The sequence below is a fragment of the Lepisma saccharinum genome, chromosome 7, assembly GCF_977018435.1.
Source record: "Lepisma saccharinum chromosome 7, izLepSacc3.1, whole genome shotgun sequence".
Lineage (NCBI taxonomy): Eukaryota > Metazoa > Arthropoda > Insecta > Zygentoma > Lepismatidae > Lepisma > Lepisma saccharinum.
Genome location: NC_139235.1, coordinates 88120668 through 88142633, shown reverse-complemented (window position 1 = coordinate 88142633; position 21966 = coordinate 88120668). Strand labels below are relative to the sequence as shown.

The 21966-nt window shown below is 36.5% G+C and overlaps 1 protein-coding gene across 2 annotated transcripts in view; it reads left to right on the top strand.

Moving 5' to 3' along the window:
* Positions 1–21966, top strand: part of Mur89F (Mucin related 89F) — a 122125-nt gene that overhangs the window by 74482 nt on the left and 25677 nt on the right. For both annotated transcript variants that reach the window (XM_083125575.1, XM_083125576.1), the window contains exon 2: positions 8810–8923. In XM_083125575.1, coding sequence (XP_082981701.1) covers positions 8845–8923 — 79 coding nt within the window. In that variant the 5' untranslated portion in view covers positions 8810–8844. The remainder of the gene's footprint in view (positions 1–8809; positions 8924–21966) is intronic.

Below are 21966 nucleotides of genomic sequence, written 5' to 3'. Positions count from 1 at the left end.
CAAGCTCTTCGTTTGTTTTTATTCGCCATATATTATTAGATTGTCTCGTTGGGCCATATATTTTCCTTAATATCTTTCTTTCAAATATCATTAGATTTCGAATTATATCTTCTTTCAGCACCCAGGTTTCGCAGCCATATGTAACCACAGGTCTTATTATGGATTTATACAGGTTTAATTTTATTTTTCTGGAAACTAGTTTGGATTGGAATATCCTCTTATTCGCATAAAATGCTCTGTTTCCAGCTGCAATCCTTTCTTTAATTTCTTCTTCGATTTCATTGTTTCCATTTACTATTGACCCGAGATATTTAAATGACTGTACCTGCTCTATGTGCATCGTATGTATATCTATCCTCTTTTTGTTGTTGGATTTTTCTTCTTGTACACCTCATATACTTTGTCTTTTTTCGTTCACTATTAATCCATATTTCATTGCCTGTTGCTTTAGTTTCACTAGTGAGTCCACCATTGATTGCTTAGTTCTTGTAGTAATTACTATGTCGTCTGCATATGCACAGATCTGTCTTAATCTTGTTGAAATGTTTCCTCTGATTTCCAACTTCTGAATTATTTCATCCATGACTATGCTAAATAAAATTTCTGATAATGGGTCTCCTTGTTTTACTCCTCTATTTATTGCAAATTTCTGACTAAAATAATTGTTTCCTTTTACTACTGCTGTAGTGTTTTGTAATGTCATCTTTATTAATCTTATTAGTTTGTTTGGGACATTAATTTTCTTTAGACATGTAGGAATTATATTTCAATTTACTGAGTCAAATGCTTGCATAACATCGATAAATATGTTATGCAATTCAATATTATATTCATAACATTTTTCGTATATTTGTCGCAGTATGAATATATTGTCAACTGTAGATCTATTTGGTCTAAATCCCATTTGATATTCGCCCAATTTGTTTTCTGTAATTTCGGAGATTATATTTTGTAGAAGAATTGCAAAGATTTTGTATGCGACATTCAAAAGCGTAATTGGTCTGTAGTTATTACACTGCAACCTATCTCCTTTTTTAAAAATTGGGCAAATGATACCATGTAACCATTCTCGTGGCATTTCCTCTTTATTCCATATGTTGAGTATCAAATTATAAATTTTATTCCTTCCTTAACCTCCATGTCTTATCAGTTCTGCTGTGATATTATCTGAACCAGGTGAATTTATTGTGTGAATGTAAAGTTCATTCAGAATTTTTATATCAAAGTTCATTGAGGAAGTTCATTTCTTATAGTAATTAGGGGGTAATTGTTACCATTCTTTTTAATTAATCCACGCATTATTCTTAGTAATCACATTCATGCTATTGAAATTTGACTTTTGCAACTATTCAGCCCCGTACCTAGGATTTTCATGTAAGTGTGTGGAGGGCCCGAAAATGTGGAACATAATAATATATTCCTAAAATAAATTATCTATGATTCGTATAATGATGAACATGTCTGAAAACAAATTAACCAAAAAATAAAATGGAACTTTATCGCATCAGGGGACGGGGATTACAAAGAACGGACTGTCCCGACTAAATCAGAACACCTAGTAGTCTTGCATCAAACGATTATACAATTAAAGTTACCAAATATTAAGCACTGCAACCCTCCTTAAGCCTGTCTCTCTCCACAAACAACCAATCAATTTATGCAAGCACAAAACATAAATTCTTGCGAAACTGGAAAATCGTCATGTTCCTTCCGTATGTTTTTATAGGTTCCAATTAAAACATTTCATAGTTCGAGGGCGGAGGGCATGGCCCCATGGCTCCCCTTCTGGATACGAATCTGCCAATATTGTTGTCGTTTGTTTGTTCTGTCTTGCCACATTTGAGAAATCAGAAGTAGGAGTCTTTCCATATAGTAGCATTGCTTGGATTCAGTTGCCGAGGACCGGTAGCAAGAGTTTGGTAGTTGAAATGATGGAGCATCAGCCTCTGATGACATTGCCAACGGGTAAGTTAGTGAAACAGTAGGAGAGGAGCAACATCAAAAGAAGTTGTTCGTAATATGTACGCATGTGCCCGGAGAGGGAAGGTTGAAGAATGAAGTCCTCGCCTATAAGTCCTCCTCAGCTGACAGTGAGCATGTATTTTGGAACGAATACCATTGGCTGTTTGGAGATTAATGTAATCCTTTCCGATGGGCGATGCGATAATGTCGCCATCTTGAACAAAAATAAATATAACAGATGTTGTAGCATGGCAAAAACAGATCTTGTTTTGGATGTAATAAATGTGGTCGGGTTGCGTTCAAAATACCTGAACGGGTGCCAAGAACGAGCAATACGTCTTGCATTGTCGTGGACTTTTGCTCAGAGAACTAAAAGTGAATGTTCAGGATCAGTTACAAATGCATCTTCAAGTCCAAGAATTTTAAATAAATCCAATTCCGGTCCAAGAGAGAAAATCAGCAAGCGTAAGTGGGTTTTGGACCGTAAAGAACCTTTTTATCTGTAAAGTATTTCAATTCGGTCCAGGAACCTTTTTTCCTGATCAATTTCAATACAGTCCAGGAACCTTTTTTCAAAGAAACAATATGCAACTTGGACTGAATTTAAATTCTGCAAGTGTTCCTGTTGCGGAACTCAATAGAAGTCATTAGAATTTAAGGTTCCTGATCCTGAACCTTTAACAACCCTGATTGGCAGAAGACCTACATCTTCACTTTCCAATAAACACGAGAATCGCTTCTACATAAAGCTTAAAAATTGACTCTTAATGGTATCATTACAAGCCAGAACTGTCCGTGAATTTACCATAAGAACATTCTTACAAAAAGTAAACATTTCAACTTATCTCTCTCGGCAACCTTAGAATCTTTCCTTTCCGAAACAGCCAGCAGAAAAACAGGATTTTGTCAAAATAACAGTGTGTGAAATCAAGAGGATTCAATGTACGGAAATAATACAAAATAATACAGTTAAAACATTGTCTATATATGCTTTAATTTTTTTTTCCGTCGCTTTTCCTCCACTTTTGGCTAATCGCGATGGACCTTGCAGATATGCCATGGGTGAAGAAAGTTCAAATTAGGTCCAATATCCATATATATAGTGTCTACAAAAATACTGACCCTGGCCTGCACAACTTATCAGCTTCCATACGTTTCCGTAAGGTGCCGCTCGACAATATAAATTTCGGTGGGGCTAATAGTAGACAAAAGCCTGGTGATTATGTCACGCGCGGTTTCAGCGTTATTAATGATGAAAGGTAGGAACACGAGACGTTTGAGTTATTATGTACAATCCAAAATCTCCAGGGGGCGGAGATAATGTTCAGTTAGCATGGTTTAATGTCTACTGAAGACTTGGAAACTGTAGATAATACCAGAATGGCTGCAAAAGGCTATTACTGAGACTGGTTTTACGTTTGGTGGACGCGGGTGGTCGGTCAGTGCATCGACTGGCATTGCCGTTACTTCCTGCTTTTTCACACAAGAGTGCTCTACTTATTGTACATACGTATTCAGCAATATCCACTACGGTAAGCCATAAACGAGGAAGAAAATTCGTGAATATGAATTTGATTACTGAAAGAGAGGTAGAAGAATTACTTTCTCAAAACTGAGTTCGCATCCCGAAGTAACCGCAACACTTTCACCAAACTTGTGAAAACATCTCACAATTTGGCAACCGAAATGGTGTAACGTAATTCGAGTGTTGCAGGTTTCTGTACCATTGGTTCTCAAGGTGAAAACGTGGCCCAGTAAATTATTTTTTAAAAGTCGATACTCCGATCCCAACAATTTTAGTTGTAAATATATTCTTCATTTGTTGTACTTTATGCATTAATATCTTCTGTAATTGGAATTTAGTATTAATAAATAATAATGGAATAAATAAATGGACTAAACATTCAAACAAATAGTTCGATTATGTCAAGCCTTGACAAATATAAAATTAGGTTTACATTAAGTTGTCAAAGACAAGATACAGAAATTTTGTAGTGCTGAAAATTATTGAGCAAAATAAAATGTCAAATTTCAGTGGAACTTCTCGCGGATCTGTAAAATTGATGTCAGGGCCTATAATGATATACATAGCATTTAACATTAGACGGTTATAGTATTTCACTAATTATGAGTACTTGAAACCGTACTTTCACCAACTGCTGTTCCATGTAGTGTTGCATCAATTGAGACAAACAGCCACAATAATTTCAAATAAACAAAAATGCACAAAAAATTCATCAATCTTGATTTGATGTATTACGAGTTATGTGTGTGGTGGCAACTCATTAGAATATTTTTTAATGTGCAGAAAAACCGCCTTTTTAACAGAAACCTTTGCAATGGATATAGCGGCAAAAAGTTGAGAAGCACAGTCTTGAAGAGATAAGTGTACTCCACAAAAACACAGCGTTCGTGTCGAAATGCTGAAGCAAAAACAAAGTTTCGTGCAACCAAGCAGATTTGTTGGAATTAATTGGTGATTTTGTTTAGCTGTTCCAAATGACCTTATAAAAAGAGAAGAGTTTTTTATGGCAATAAAATCAACATAATTCTTCCCCCCTTTAAACCAAATTTACAAGCTCAAAAACCTTTTCATACCTTATGTCGATAACCTTTGAAAAGAAACCATGAGATTATGTTACGGGCGAGATTTTGCAATGAAAAGAAACATCTGACGATAAAGCTTTTACGGAGACACCCCAAAACAGGTTTTCCTCGAGTGCGAAACGCATTTCTTGCGTGCCGCAGCTCGTGTGCGTTATGAATTTATTGCTCCCTTATCCCGGTTGCATGTACAGAGTTGTAAGGAAGCTTCTGTAAGAATGCTGAAAGTGAATCTGAGCTTATACCGCGGTCAAATGCTCAATTATTTTGGTCCTTCACCCCGAAAACTGGCTTCTTTTTTTTTTGTTCCTGAAAGCAAGGTTTTGAGGTTTTACTCTAATAGTTTGCATTCCATTTGCAGGGCGGACACCTATCCTGGGATTAGCGAAGAACGTAGGGTACATTATCCGCTTGAAGGTTGTAAACCCCTATTGAAGAGTTGGAAGATACCGTGTAGCAGTCATTTTCAACTGTAAATTTTGGCCTGGCAAGGAAGGGCGCCCGCATGATTTTTTCTTCGGGGGGAGAGTACAATTTCATATCATGCTCTTCAGTAATAGAAAGGTTTATTCTTCTTCATTATTATTACAGTGGAACCTTGACAACTCGAACTTAAGGGAAAAAAGAAAAAATCGAGGAATCGAGGATTTCGACTTACCAAGTTTCGAGTTATCGCAGACTTCGAGTTATAGAGGTCTAAAGTTTACTGATACTGACCCTTCTGAACGTCGATGGTTACATACACGACAGGGTGGGCTGGTTCAAGTCCCGACACGATTGTTGATCACCTGACATTGTACGTACGCACCCTACACTTCGACTTATTAAGGTCCGTGCGACTAAAACTTCGAGTTATAGAGGTGATTAGAATTTAACTTCGACTCATAGAGAATTTTCATAGTCTATCTTCGAGTTATTGAGCTCGAACGGCATCCAATAAACTGTACAAAAATTCGTCTTATCAAGGTTTTATTCGAGTCGTTGAGGTAAAATTAGTATTGAGTGTTATGTACAATTCAAGGGGATTACATAGAAATTCGAGTCATCAAGGAATTCGAGATGTTGAGGTTCGAGTTATCAAGGTTCCACTGTATTATTATTGTCATTATTATTATTATTATTATTGCAAGACCCTATTATTACTATTACTATTATTATTTTATTATTAATACTTTAAAAATCATAAAATTCAAATTGAATTGAAAATACTTCGGCGTTGTTTTCAAATTCAGACTCAAGTCTGCTATTTATACAGAAACTGAATTCGCCTTCCTCCCTTTCCATAAAGTTTGTTGATGCACAATTCTTTGTCTTTTTGTACTTTTCACAATTCACACATATCAAATAGAGACCACTTAATCTACTGTCCTTTATGGTACCGCTGATTCAATGATTAAATAATATAAAAGGAAAAATTATTTATACATACCGACAGGAGAAGTAATAATTCAAAATGACGGGGAGTGAATTTTTAAGATCAGATCCTAACTTCGGGAAATTATTTCCAGACTATTCATAATTCCGAGAAATTCAAAAGAATCTTCTTTAATATACGTAGATATTAATTCTTGATATTTTCTGCACTACAAGTGTCTGAAATTTCTTGAAATTAACAGTTTTTATTCCAGATGTGTGAAAACATTCACTTCGAGGGGAAATTCCGTGTACGTATAATTCCCAATTTTCACCGCATCGGGAAATTTCGAAAATTTCCCGTCCTTGGATACAGTTCATTGATGTAACCTGACCTGACAGCTTGTAAATCGCAGAAAACAATATTATTTGTACTAATAAAAGATGGCTACAATTTCAATATTTGAATTACATGGACTTCTTCCAGGTATCTCAAGACGGACATTTCTTACTGGCAAGGAATGCATAGTTACATGGTCGAATATACGCACACTTTGGATTTTTAAACATAGAGGGGGTGAACTGCTTAAAAAATATTTTCAATTCAATGAAATGAATAGCAAAATTGAGTGTATTAAATGCATTGCCTCTTTTCTTGAGGGAAATTGAGTCCACAAGGAAGGGGATGCGCCCCCCCCCTTCCGCCATCCTTCGGGTGCCCCATGGCTTCAAAAATATTATTTTCAATCATTCTTGCAGCCCGATTTCATTATTCGACTTGTCATTACGTTACATTTGATACGTGTACTCATAAAAAAATACAAACAATATGTCACAGGCAGCCCTGAAAACTAAATGCATCAAATATTTTTGATGCATCAGAAATGCATCAATTAACGAGTAAAGTGTGTTTTTACCCCTTGTCAAGGAATTAGGTTTACAGCTACATGAAATTTTGTACCGTTTGTAAAGGTAACACCAAAATACATCATATGATGCAAGTGAATAATTCTTTCCATGTTGAGCTGTACTATAATGCATTAATTGTTGCAAGTGAATGAATACTTCTTTCCACGTTGAGCTGTACTTTAATGGATCAATTCATGCAAGTGAATACTTCCTTCCACTTTGAGCTGTACTTTAATGCATTAATTGATGCAAATGAATACTTCCTTCCACGTTGAGCTGTACTTTAATGGATCAATTGATGCAAGTGAATACTACTTTCCACGTTGAACTGTACTTTAATGCATCAATTGATGCAAGTGAATACTTATTTCCACGTTGAGCTGTACTTTAATGCATCAATTGATGCAAGTGAATACTACTTTCCACGTTGAACTGTACTTTAATGCATCAATTGATGCAAGTGAATACTTATTTCCACGTTGAGCTGTACTTTAATGCATCAATTGATGCAAGTGAATGAATACTTCCTTCCACGTTGAGCTGGTCCTCAATGCATCAATTGATGCAAATGAATACTTCCTTCCACGTTGAGCTGTACTTTAATGCATCAATTGATGCAAATGAATACTTCCTTCCACGTTGAGCTGTACTTTAATGCATTAATTGATGCAAGTGAATGAATACTTCCTTCCACGTTGAGCTGTACTTTAATGCATCAATTGATGCAAGTGAATACTTATTTCCACGTTGAGCTGTACTTTAATGCATCAATTGATGCAAGTGAATGAATACTTCCTTCCACGTTGAGCTGGTCCTCAATGCATCAATTGATGCAAATGAATACTTCCTTCCACGTTGAGCTGTACTTTAATGCATTAATTGATGCAAATGAATACTTCCTTCCACGTTGAGCTGTACTTTAATGCATTAATTGATGCAAGTGAATACTACTTTCCACGTTGAACTGTACTTTAATGCATCAATTGATGCAAGTGAATACTTATTTCCACGTTGAGCTGTACTTTAATGCATCAATTGATGCAAGTGAATACTTATTTCCACGTTGAGCTGTACTTTAATGCATCAATTGATGCAAGTGAATGAATACTTCCTTCCACGTTGAGCTGGTCCTCAATGCATCAATTGATGCAAATGAATACTTCCTTCCACGTTGAGCTGTACTTTAATGCATCAATTGATGCAAATGAATACTACTTTCCACGTTGAGCTGTACTTTAATGCATCAATTGATGCAAGTGAATACTTCCTTCCACGTTGAGCTGTACTTTAATGCATCAATTGATGCAAGTGAATACTACTTTCCACGTTGAGCTGTACTTTAATGCATCAATTGATGCAAGTGAATACTTATTTCCACGTTGAACTGTACTTTAATGCATCAATTGATGCAAGTGAATACTTATTTCCACGTTGAGCTGTACTTTAATGCATCAATTGATGCAAGTGAATACTTATTTCCACGTTGAGCTTTACTTTAATGCATCAATTGATGCAAGTGAATGAATACTTCCTTCCACGTTGAGCTGGTCCTCAATGCATCAATTGATGCAAATGAATACTTCCTTCCACGTTGAGCTGTACTTTAATGCATCAATTGATGCAAATGAATACTACTTTCCACGTTGAGCTGTACTTTAATGCATCAATTGATGCAAGTGAATACTTCTTTAAAGGTTAAGCTGTACTTTAATGCATCAATTAATGCAAGTGAATACTTCCTTCCACGTTGACCTGTACTTTAATGCATCAATTGATGCAAGTGAATACTTCTTTCCATGTTGAGCTGTACTTTAATGCAACAACTGATGCACTTTCCTACATCCTTCTCGATGATGGATTCAATTTCCACTGTTTTTTAACGTATAATCAAATAAGTTTTGAAAATCTCATTCATAATGCATACTTTTCTATATATGTATATGTAAGAGAAAACTAATACAATTTTTCTCTATCTTTTCAGATATTCTTGAATGAGGTAGCATCAAAGTCCACGCCATGACGTCGCTGAAGACGCTGGTACTGCTCTGTAGTGCTAGCAGCATATTAGTACCTTCGTACTCCCAAGAGAATAATGGTAAGCTTACTGGTCTTAAATATCTTAATTCCATTCATCACTCATGCCAGTTTTATAGATAGTAATCAAATGTCAATCAAAACACTTCACAACCAAAAGACAAGCACTTGGCAACACTATAATTAAGTTTAAAGTTAAACAGAAAAACAAGACTTTCCATTCTGATCTCCTTATCAAAACTAAAAGTACACCGTCACCTAAATACTAAAGTTGGCATGCCATACTTTTGATAAGGCTGAGGATGTAAAGCCATCACTCAGCAGTCCAGACGCCAGAGCCTCGTAGCATGCAGTTACCGTGGTGCATTGTGTAAGAGGGGTTGAATTGAACCAAAATCATTTCTTAATTGTCCACATTTGCTAAGAATTATATATAAAAAAATAGTCAAAATTACCAAATTTAGTAAAAGCCGGTGATAAATGCAAACTCTTCTTAAATGACCCCCGATTACAGTTTTATCTTTTGAACAAGTTTTAAAAATGGCAATTAGAAAATATTTGTAGTTTATCCGCCGTCTTAAGCACTAAAACGCAGCTATATAATGTCTACTTTTAAAATTACAGTCCCCTCCGATGAAAAATCCCGAGAACGCCAGTGGTTTAGGCATTTGCTTACTTTTTATTCAAGCTTTCGCTACATCGTGTGGCTTCCTCAGGAATTAAGGCAAGAAAAGTCAAAGTTTAAAACATGTAAATGGTAAGTTTTGTTAAAATAGTGAAAACTGGAAGGCAAAAGACAGCGCCACTGTTCCCTTCGCCATATCATTGAATCGCCAGCCTGACATGCAGTAGGAAGCAAGTGACAGGCAGGGGCGTCGCCATTGCGTGGACGAGGGTGGGCTCTAGCCCACCCGTCTGCCCACCCAAATAGAATGAATACACGATTATTATTTAGATAACGCAAAGTAACAAGCTGGTAAATAATTTTAGTATAAAGCACACAAAGTGGCCTTAACAATTGACTACCATAACTCAGTTTCACTTCAATAGTGAAGAACGTTTCTAGATTCTCCATTAGGTTGGTTTCCTTTCATTAACGTGCGCCAAAATGATCAAATTAAACTTTTAAGACGTGTAAAAACAATGAGTAAACCTACAAAAATAAAATAAAAATATTGAATACATTTGATCAAAAGGGTTATTCCATAATTCTTTCTACTATTCCGCTAACTGTGACTAAATGAGTTTTGGTAAATTAAATCTATTTTTATGTTATCAGTTGAATATAATTTTTCCCTTATTGCGTTTACAAGCTTTGTTTGTCTTGTAAAAGCGTAGAGAAGCTTTTCTCTAAACGATGAACGTTTACTTCGCTTTATTTTTATAATATTATTTTTTTTTACAATAAAATGACATGACTACCGAACCAGAACCCAACTAAAGATGTTCTAGCCTCCCTTGAGCCCACCCCCAAGAAAAATTTCTGGCGACGCCACTGGTGACAGGGTACTCTATATTACCTTCCAGTTTTCACTCTTTTAACAAAACCTGCCATTTATGTTTTAAACTTTGACTATTCTTGGCTAAATTCCTGAGGAAGCGATACGATGTGGCGAAAGCTTGAATAACTAAAAATGTAAATTGACTTTAGCTACTTAGAACTTCTCTATAGTTATAAAAGGCATGAAATTAATAATGCAGCTACAAGTGCAACCAGCAACCATAGTACAAATAAGAAATACATAACATTTTTATTGTTGTTGCAAGCTGAGTCACTATAGGGTAACTTCGGTGAATAACGCCACCAATTAGTCATTTCGTTCTAGAACTCATACATTTTTATTGTTAGGAACATGAAACTTACATGAATAGGAGAATGAACTTTCCTCTATTGTGTAATAATAAAATATTGATTGCACTGTTATAATGAAAGCAATAAAATACTAAATTCTGTGTTAATGCAAAATGGCGTTATTTCCAGACCTGTCGGGTAATAACGCCATGTTCTTAATTACAAGTAAAACATTCACATTATCCTAATTACAAGTAAAACATTCACATTTTCTTTACTAAACTGTACTAGGAAAAATAATTACTGTAGTAAGTTATTAGAAAAAACATGTCTTTTTTTGTCTTTTCACGATACCCAGTCCCTCAAAGTTCTGCGAGGAATTTGGAACAAATGTGCAGCACATGCTATCTTCATCCCTTGTTTGACGGCCGCCATAGCTTGCCTCAAGTCATCTACTGACCATTTGAGCCGTACATTTCTACATTTCCTCGCCATCTGAAAGAGGAAATTAACCGAGAATAAATATCTGTACGCCTCGAAAGTAACTGAGCAAGGATAAACCTATTTTCGAAATCAACATTTCCTTAAATTTGAGTTGAAATTGAGTGGCGTTATTCCCCGACACGATGATGGCGTTATTTCCCGAAACAACAGATTGCAGTTTAACCAACTGTTCTAAACTTACGACACCGACCATGATAACCGTACACACATCATTCACTTACGTAATAAACGTATTGTGTACGTACAGCATTGTTAACATTTAAAATCTAATCCTACAATAGAAAAACACTCACCTTTGTCGGCGCGATGAAAATGTGAACCCTTTTTCCTCGAAACGCAACTCAAACGTTTACACTGTTCAAACTATTTCTCTTAAATGAAGGCTCGACAATGGCTCTTATCAGCAATGCTACCAGGCACCATTGTTTATCGCACAACGGTGAGTCACACCTTAACTTTACATGCGTCCATGTTTTCAGAGTTGAAACTTTGAAATGGCGTTGTTTCCCGCCTGGCGTTATTCACCGAAGTTACCCTATATAAAGCTGATAGAAGATATAAATTAGAATGTTTTGAATTGAATACACATCACACCCCTCGTAGTAAGATGAGCGCATCCCATTCGCACTCCTACGTTCGAGATCCTGGCGCCCCTGGTAAACGGCTGAACAGGTATCCTTATACTTCCTTAGTTAATTAAGACATTCTGACTCACTCTTCAACGAGGTGTTGTGGCTATGTCAAATCCGACCTTGAAACGACACTCGCTTGACTTCAAACAGGAACAGCGGACAGAACTGTCCCTCGGTCGGCTTCTTTGTTGTCTTCGTCAACAATGTGCTTTGGATGATTCGCTCCTGTGAAGCGGTCACGGGATTGTCGAAAGGAAGTAACACACAATGGATAAATTGGGATAAGGATGCGACACAGCTTGAACGCCAGCAGGGGATAAATGCCTGAACAAGCATTCTGACCTTCCATAACTCACCAATTACCCTCTGGAAAACTTGACTCTGCTTCAGGTAGCTCTTTGTCCTGTCTTCTTCCTGACAGAGCTCATGTCTCATCCATCCCAAAGAGAAAAGCAACTTGGGTGTCTTTGTTAGGAACAGGGGAAAAGGTGGATTCTTTTACTGGACTAGAAGGCAAGATGAAAATAGTTAAAGGAAGGGTTTGCTTATTCTTCTCTACTTTACATTTATGCCTCACTCCTCTTTGTTTTCCTTTTCTTATATCTTCCTTCTACCCAGGCCCGTAGCCAGGCAGGGGCCAGGGGGGCTCGGCCCCCCTGGAACTTCCGCCAGCCCCCCTGGCACTGAGGTCAGCCCCTTGACATTTAATAAAACTATTCTGTGTAATTATTTTCCTGTAGTTTACGGTTATTACAAGCACAAGAAAACAGTTTTCCGTTGTGACGTTTCAGGAGAACACACGCTCCTTTCATCAGACATTTATTTTCATTTTGACTAAACATACAGTTATAACAATGGTTAGTAATTTTTTAAACAAAAAGAATCCGTTATATAATGGATGTTGTCAATGTTACATTGTTGTAATATAGCAACTTAACTGTGAAAAGAAGCAGTCTTTTTTTTATTTCAGATAAAAAAAAATTGATCACATTTTTTCATTGAAAATTATGAATCCCAAATATCATCAGGTAATTGAAAGTCATCATTGTTTTCACAAAGTCTCTTGATGTTTTCTGTTACATTAAATTTTATATATGGTGGCTTACTCCATTTGTGAAAAAGAAAACTCCATACTGGATCCATGTTACCATTTTCATTATTTAATTTATTTCAGTGTTCTTTTGCAATGAACGAAGCTTTCCAGACATTCAACTCTATGTTTCCCGTCAATCTTTTTTAAAACCCTTCTCTTTTTAATCAAAGGGAGCGTGTGTTCTCCTGAAACGTCACAACAAAAAGATGTTTTCTTATGCTTGTAATAACCGTAAACTACAGGAAAATAATTCTACAATGCAAGCAATGCGTACATACAAGAAAAACTATTATTCTGTGTAATTTGTTTGCAGTGAAAAGTGAAAAGCAGATATTATTTTGCTCACAACTTTGGTGAAGGATAAATTCAGGGAGCTATTACATTCGTTCATCTTATTTATAAGAAGAAGTCTTAAGTAGCAGTGGCGTCTCGTCCCTTGTGGCTTCCGGGGCTTAGCCCCTAAAGAAAAACGGACGTATTCACGTAATTATCAATCACCATAACGCATAACTTTCACACAGTCTTTTAAAAGGCGATTTTTACCCACGTAAATTCATCGTCTGTTGCAATGGATACGACAGCGCTCCTAGCGGCATTGATGTCAATTATCGTTTTCCGGGGCACGTCGCAAAGGAAGGCGTGGCCTACCCACCTACGCTACAGTGAAGGTCACATGCTAGCAGAGAGAGGAGGGAGAGGGCAATGGATTTGAGTGCTGATACGGGGCTAATTCCGTTGCGTCACGTTCGATCTGTAGTGTTTTGGTGGCTTTCATTTGCTATGTTTGAGTGAGTTTGGCAGGGTTCATGTTCGAACACAAATTGATGAAGGACATAGGCTGTCAATTACAAGACACAATGAATTTGTCCGGAAAAATAGGCATATATTAAATAGAATTATCGATTGCTTAAAATTCTGAGGTCGAAATGAACTTGCTCTACGAGGACATAATGAAATAGAACAATCTTTAAACAGAGGCATCTTCCCAGATTTATTATCCCTTCATAGAAGAGGGAAAACTAAAGAGGGAACTTCGTGTTCTTTATTGTAGTGAAGAGTTGAAAAACATAAACTCTATCAGTAGATTGCATTCATTTTTTATTTAAAATTATTTAGAGGATACCTTTTCAGAAACAGTAAAAATGACAAACATAGTTTTAATAACTCCAGTGGCAACAGCTGAATCTGAACGATGTTTCAGCACATTGAAGCGTATTAAAACTTGCTTAAGAAATGCAATGGGACAAGACAGACCAAATGCCTTGGCACTTGCTTACAATAGAGAAAGAATACATTTCAAACATAGAGGGTTTCAACGAAAAAGTAATAACAAAATTTGCTGAGCAGAACAACAGGAGTCAACGTTCGTAGAAAGGCATGTTTCACAACAATACCCGTTTCTTTTGTAATCATGTGAATTGTCATTATATTTTAAATTATTTAAAAAAAAAATCCTGTTTCGTAGTTTAGAAGAAGATAAATACCCGTTTTTCTAATTCATGTAATTTGTCATTACATTTTAAATTCTTTCAAAAATGTAAGTCCAGTTTTGTAGTCTAGAAGAAAAAAATACCTATTTTTTGTAATTCATGTGAATTGTTTAAATTCTTTAAAAAATAATCCCCGGCCAAATTTGAGGACACGAGACGCCACTGTTAAGTAGCGGCAAGTATTAAGGAGATTTTTCTTCTCTATACTTCAGAACGTTTCCTCAGAGGGGACCTTCTATATCTGTACCTTCGTTGCCCCTGTTGCGACTTCTGTGTTATATCTTGTACAGATTTCTATCTTCTATTCTCTGTTTACTTTTCTCCCTTACGCAAACAAATACTGTCTATTTTTTTGCTTCTCTTTCCTTCTTTCACTCTCACTCTGTCTTTCTTTCACTATCTTTCTTCCTTTCTCTGTCTTTCACTCCCTTCTTCTTTCTCCAATTTTCTGTCTTTTTCTTTTTCTCATTTCCTATATTTTTCTCTTACCTCATGCGTCTATTTATTTCTCTCGCCCCCCTGTCTCTCTCTTTTCTTTACTCATTATCAGTTCTCTCCTTCTCTCTCTTTCTTTCTAACTCTTACATTATCTCATTTCTCGTCTCCTCTCACTCATTGTCTCTTTCTTTATCTCATTCCCTCTCTCCTTTATCACTTCTTCCTCTCCCTATCTCTCTATCAGGCACGTATTTAGAAATTTATTTCGGGGGGACCGAACCAAGTTTCTTAGAAATAATAATAATAAATAATATAAACGTTTAAATTAAAATAATTACATTAAATTAAAATAATAATAATTGATAAATATTAAACTAATATGTAAAAAACGGGGCAAGAATAGAGATGCAAATGTATGTCTAGCGTGTAGTTAAGATAGCTAAAATTTGTATGAAAGCAACTGCCCTGGCAAGGACATCAGTGCCAAATAGATAAAGAATTGAATATTTATTAAATAACAAGAAAGAATGTTACATCCAGTTGACGAAAATTAAAGATTCAGATTAATATCTTTGGTGCTGCAATTCAAAGTTCGACAGAAACAAATAACTCTTAGATTATACAGCAAATGCTAAAGAAGTATATTTTCATTTTTTATGTTAGTACTTGGGGGGTCCGTATCCTTGACAGTGGCGCAACCACAGGTGGAGGGTCATTGCCCACTCCCCCCCCCCCCAACCTTGGTCGGAAATGAGTTCTAGGGGGCAAACACTGACGGCCAAGTGCACCTGCAGGGGGCAATTACCGTCCAGAACTTAAAATTTTATGCAAATAAAAATACTTTTCGTAAAATTTTCTAGCTCGCTTCGCTCGCATTTTCTGCTTTTCTTAGTCTTATCAAGTTCAGAACCATAGTTAGGGGACGACATGAGACGGCCCTGGGCGCCGAAAGATCTAAATGAAAAAAAGTTGTAAAATTGATTGATTAGTGTTTTTTTTTAAGGTCTACTTTATGCACAGAAAGGCTAATTGAGACTGGGCCTATAGCTTAAAGTGGGTTCCGAACCACTATGTGCCTCCACCGGGTATCGAACCCGGGGCCCCTTGATCACAAGGCGACGATGTTACCACTACACCATCGGGGAGGCACAAAAGTTGTAAATGATATAATGCCATGGCGTTCCGTGAAATTATTTGCGCCCTATTAAATTAATATTGATTTCAGCCTGCAATAAAATTGAATCCAAAAATTTTCTTGCTCTCTTCGCTCGCAATTTCTGTTTGTTCACTGTAATGCATTGTAAATCACCAGACAGAGAAATAAGACTTGTCTTAATTGATTCTTTTAATGCATGAACAATTGTTTCGAGGAAAGGGAGCGTGCACATTTGGGAGACAATTTATGTAATTTTTGCTGTTGGTTTATTGTGAGATGGATGAATTGGTTCTGTAATGTATTTAAATAATATAACTTGTATATAATATGTATTAAATAAACTTTGAATAGGTACGTACACAATTTAGTATCCACGCAACTCCACGTTGCATATATGTGAAACATATATTGTGCATGAAAGTTATGTTAATGTAAAAAAGATTTATATGTGAAATGCATTTATCAAGCATTTTCTGTCTTTCCAAAATAGTTTATGTGCTTGTTTTCCGTTTTAATGTGAAATTGAACGTGTTAAGAAAATAATTCAAATAAAGCAAATGATTTAGCACAAACTTCTACCCCTTTTTGCCTAACTTACGAGGATAATAATGTATTTGATACTACCACTACTAATAGTAATAATAATGTTGGTCCTGGGTTCGAATCCCGGCTTGGGCATGGATGCTTGCGAGTATCCATTCATCATTTTCATCATGCCATCACTCACCCCCATCTTCGCAAATTAGCCAAAAGTGGCACAAGAAGCGAAGTAAAATAAAGCAAATCAATAATAACAAAAACAATAATAATAATATAACATTATTAGTAACATTCTTATTATTAACATTATTTTTATTAACATTATTATTATTATAATTATTGTTACTATTATTATTATTGGTACGTTTATCCTTGTACTTGCCCCCCCCCGACAAAAATTCGTGGTTGCGCCTCTGAGTGCGGTAGGATACTTTAGTGTCAAGGTTTCCCAATAAAATAATTATGTTGTTGTTATGCAACAAGAGTCATTGTACTGCGTTAGTTTTTGTTTAGACACACACACAGATAAAATTAATGTTAAAGAAAATAATTATAAAAACTAAATATTTACTTCCTTCAAATAAATTGAAACAAATAACCCTCGATTATACAACAAATGTTAAACAACGCATATTAAATTAATATTCTGAATATATCTGAATATAGAAAAATAAATTTTTAACGTTACAACTGTGTAAAACTATTCTGCATATTCATTCTGATTGAAGAAATTATAGTCTACTACGAAACAGTTTCAAAATTAAGGAATCTTATGATCAGATAGGCTAATCGGGACTGGACCTACAGTTTAAAGTAGGATCCGAACCACTGTGCATCGGATGTGCGATCCGAAATACTCAGCAATGTGCATCCACCGGGAATCGATCCCGCGACCCGCATTATCACTACGCCATCGGTAAAGTCTCACATAGTTCCATATTGGTATGTGTGACGTCATGAAATCCCGCTGCTTCTTGAGGGATATATGCCTTGTTTGATAGTTGCTGTGGACATACTGCACATCTATTAACCTAACACAAGCGATCTGCAAGGGTGGGGTTGCATAATGCGGAAATTAAGCAAAACCAGTGTTTATAACTGTCCCCGGTGGATGCCTCAATATACTCGTGCCCCACAGTTGAACAGAGAGAGAAAAAAAATAAGCCACACATTTGCATAAACATCCTGACACACATGGCACCAACGTAAGGTAGGCGAGAGGCCCGTTACTCTCCCATCAATAACCCACGCGACTTGAGTATGAGCCAGTGCGAATGGTCACTGCTGGCCAGAAACTAGAGGAAGGCGTTAATGGAAGCTTCTGATGGTGATGCCTGGCAAGGCGTGGTAAGGAACGCGGAAGGGCTAGTGATTCTTTTTTGGCAAGGCTTCTTTGGGATTAATGGAATTGTCTGGACAACTGGGTGCATGGAGCCAAGGCAACAGTTACATTGGTGACCGAATTTAAAAGATTACATTACCATAACATGCAGTGCTGAAATCTTCCTGTAAATATTGGGATTTGCTCAAAACAACGATGAGGGCCCTATAGCCGAGATGTAAATGCTTACCGCTTTATATTATTTGTAACTACTTGTTATTTGTTATAAAAAAAACAAACAAAAAAAACAAGTTACCTACATGTATTATGCATAACATTTAATGATCAGTTAATATAATGTATTATTATGCTCTGTTCATTGTTATATCCTCATCGGCGATAATAATCAAAAGAGGAAAACCACCACTGAGATTCCAGTTATTCGATGTTCCATCTGGTGAGAGTTCTTGGAACTATCTTCTGTGGAATTTGCATCAACATATGGACGCACATAAAGGAAACACAAGGGAAAAGTTAATTTGGCATTGTACAAGACCGAGGACAAACTTTCCGAGCTTTCTCCTTTATATTTTATCATTTGTATGTTGTCCTCACAGGAAAATAAATGCAAAACATGAAATGTATTTCAAAGTATGCTATGCAACTTTCCGCAGCGTTATTCATAATATTCTTTTTAGATTTCAAATCTACTGCTGTGAACTATTTTATTACAGTGTTTTAAGCACTGCAACACATAGAACTAATGCATAAGTTTCACGGACAATCGGAAACAAGCAGCACATTGAGTAATATTCCTTCGATTGATTTCTGCCACTTTTAACAGATTGGCTGGAAAAAAAAACGGGGGTGAGAGGGGCAAGAACAGTTACTTTCTCTTGGTAGACAAGGCTTAACATTAAGATGCCACAGTCATAGGCACCAGCTACGACGCGGCGAGTCACTTTTTATGCCCCCCACATTCATGTATTTGATTGATTGATTGATTTGGTGTTTTAAGTTCACTTTATACACAGTAAGGCTAATCGGGACTGGACCTACAGTTTAAAGTGGGATCCGAACCACTATGTGCCTCCACCGGGTATCGAACCCGGGACCCCCAATTCATGTAGAGGGACAGGTATTACATATATTTTTTGCCCCCATTCCAACATTTCTCAAGAGGTGACCAGACGTCCCATATTGAAATGTAAAACGGGACGTCATAATGCTACTTTTTTGTGACAATGACTTATGGACACAGAATTACTACAACATACACCTTCTCTACTATTAATATGAATTATGGCATTGTTGGGTAGAAATTATTTTACATTTCAATGTCAAGACTGTGCCATACTATTTGTCTTCTTCCTCTTTTTCTTTCTTAAATAAAATAATTCTTATAGTTCGTGCAACTGGCACAACACAACGTATTTCGTTTGTTTATAGATACATTACAACTGTACATTTTTTCTCCCGCTATAATCATACGCAGTAATGCAAAGAACCGAAAATAAAATTGTTACTTTCCGTACAAGATTCAATCTAACTCACTAAGTGTACATGATTTTTTACGGTAGACTCGCGAGATGATTTAGCTGATCCTTGTCTTCCATTCATTTGGTGGTGTCCAGTTGTGTGCGCGTGGTGTACGGTTAGTGGTGGATTAATTCCCCCTATGTTCAACTTCCATTTTTTAAATAAGAGTCAGGTGTATCAACTCACAGTTAATAAAGCACCGACTACAAACAGAAGAAAACCAGCTCCCTCCTTTAACGAAATTCCCTGTACTTCTCAGTACGGAGTGGAGGTGATTCTTGAAGGAACCTAATCACATTTGGGGCTCGTGAATTTCAAGTCTCGAATTTAATTCAATGGATGATATTCTACTTCATGTCATCACGCAGGATAAATAAATTCGCGTGTGTTAAAGAAAGCGTATAAGAAGCCTTCTTACAGTGCGAAAGTTTGCATTTCACACTTTTCACGGTTTCTGTAGGGCCTTGGAAAACGTAAAAAGTACAAATTCCTCACATGATCTTAATAATCATACCTTGAATCACTTCGGCAAAGACCATATGCATAATGCTTACCCGGCATGTTTTCAACGCAGGATCTGGTCTGTTATCCCATTGCCCGGAACAAGACGCAATGAATTGTGGGGGAAATTGTTCGCTGAATATAATCTAATCGGTTCGGTGTTGCAACAAAACGCGAATAAGGTGGATACGGATTTCAAATTAAAACAATTCAAGTAAAAGACTTTCGACACAAATATTGCACATTTCTATTTCTCGGTGTTGATAAATGCAGAAGATATGTTAATCACCTGCGTTATAGCAGTTATCGACAAAAGATGGCGTTGCGATGGTATTATATTGCGTAGTTTGAATAACTGTAATGATTCTGTTAACGTGATCGTATATGACCCAGTACAAATTTATGTTATTGCTTTTCTGCTTTTCACAGTATTCATCTGAGAATACGTATACTCTAATTTGTATGTGGTAAAAAAAGACAATCTTTTCATGCAACAGTTCAGAAGATAGTGACACTTCATGCTACGAAATCTAATACGAGAATGTGCTAGTTGATTTAAGTATACACTAGCACTGTGTAATCTGCAAAGTATAATAACTATTCATTCCTACGTATCTATTACGTATTATTTTAACGTGTTTTTACATGAAAATGCAAGGTCAATTACTTATCTTCTGAAGGTTCCCATAGGCTTCAGCTTGCATCTAATTCAGGATACACAGTCTGATGTTCCTTCATTCTGAAGGGAATTTCGAGACGGGACTTTACTTCGTGTTTTGTAGTAACATGTGTCATCAACACCCGAAACGTATGAACAAAACTTTTGACTGTTTGTCAATAGATCGTAGCTGATAAAACATAAAAAGCTAAATGAAAACCTCCCGTCAGAAGACATTCAATATTACGCGCACGAACAAATCTCTTTAAATCTCTTTTCGTATCAGTCGACATCCAGTGTTGCCAGTTCGTGAGCACACTATACTGTTGCTAGTTGGAGGAAATTCCACTAAACCTATTTTCGTTAGAAGTATACATAGGTATCTAGGTTATTAGTAGGTATATTCATTAGAGCTTGGAATTGACAAGGAAATCGTCTGATTTTAACACATTTGTCATTGTATCAAGTACTAAAGGAAACTAAGAAATACGAAAGTTTATTCATTGTAAAAGGGGGAATGATTTTCACCGTAACAAAGCACCCTAATGGTTAGTTCGAGAACATGTTTTTATTTTTAGCACGGAACTTGATTTTATTACATAGAGGGAGGAGGTATCCAAAACAAACCACAGGGTCGAAGCGAGCAGGCTGGGGGGGGGGGTAGGTAGCATATACTCTCAATAATTCAGAATCGCACTTTCCATCACACGCCGACACACACACAGAATATGTACGTGTGTCGGCATGTGATGTAATGCGTGATTCTAAATTATTGTGAGTATAAACTACCTACATATTTTATATTTATATATGGCTACATACAACACATATATGTAAGGAAGAAGTAAGGAATGATTTGATATTCATGTCACACTATGCACACTAGGTATGCCCGCCCACCCCCTCTTTTATAATTGAAAAGTAACGGCGTCTGTGAAGCTAACAATAAATTCTGGAATGACACAGTCTTCCGTAAACTGTTGCTGTTTCTGAATGCTAGTAAAATGTTACCAAATTAGCAAGTGACTTACAGCTGAAGCGAGTCCCTCAAAATTTTCCTCATAATTTTAATGCAAGTGAGATGAGAGACAACTGAAAAAGAAGTCCACACCTCTAACAAAAAAGCCTTTACTCCGCCACTAGATTAAATCTAAGGCTATGCTTGCAGTTACCCAACTGTTGTTAAAGCATACCACCGAGTTTAATCTGCTTATGACGTCAGAAAACTAAATTATTATTCAGGTAGCGTCTAGTTGACTACAACTTTCCATGTACCTTTGTCATTTACCTTATTCCGTTATCTTAGGACGGGGTCACTGTCGTTTCATTGTGCGATACAGTGTTCACTCCCCACCTAACGTCTTGTAGAATGGATAAGATAAATGAAAAAAAAAAAGATTTCTGACAAAAACCTGATATTTAACGAACAAATTTGTCACC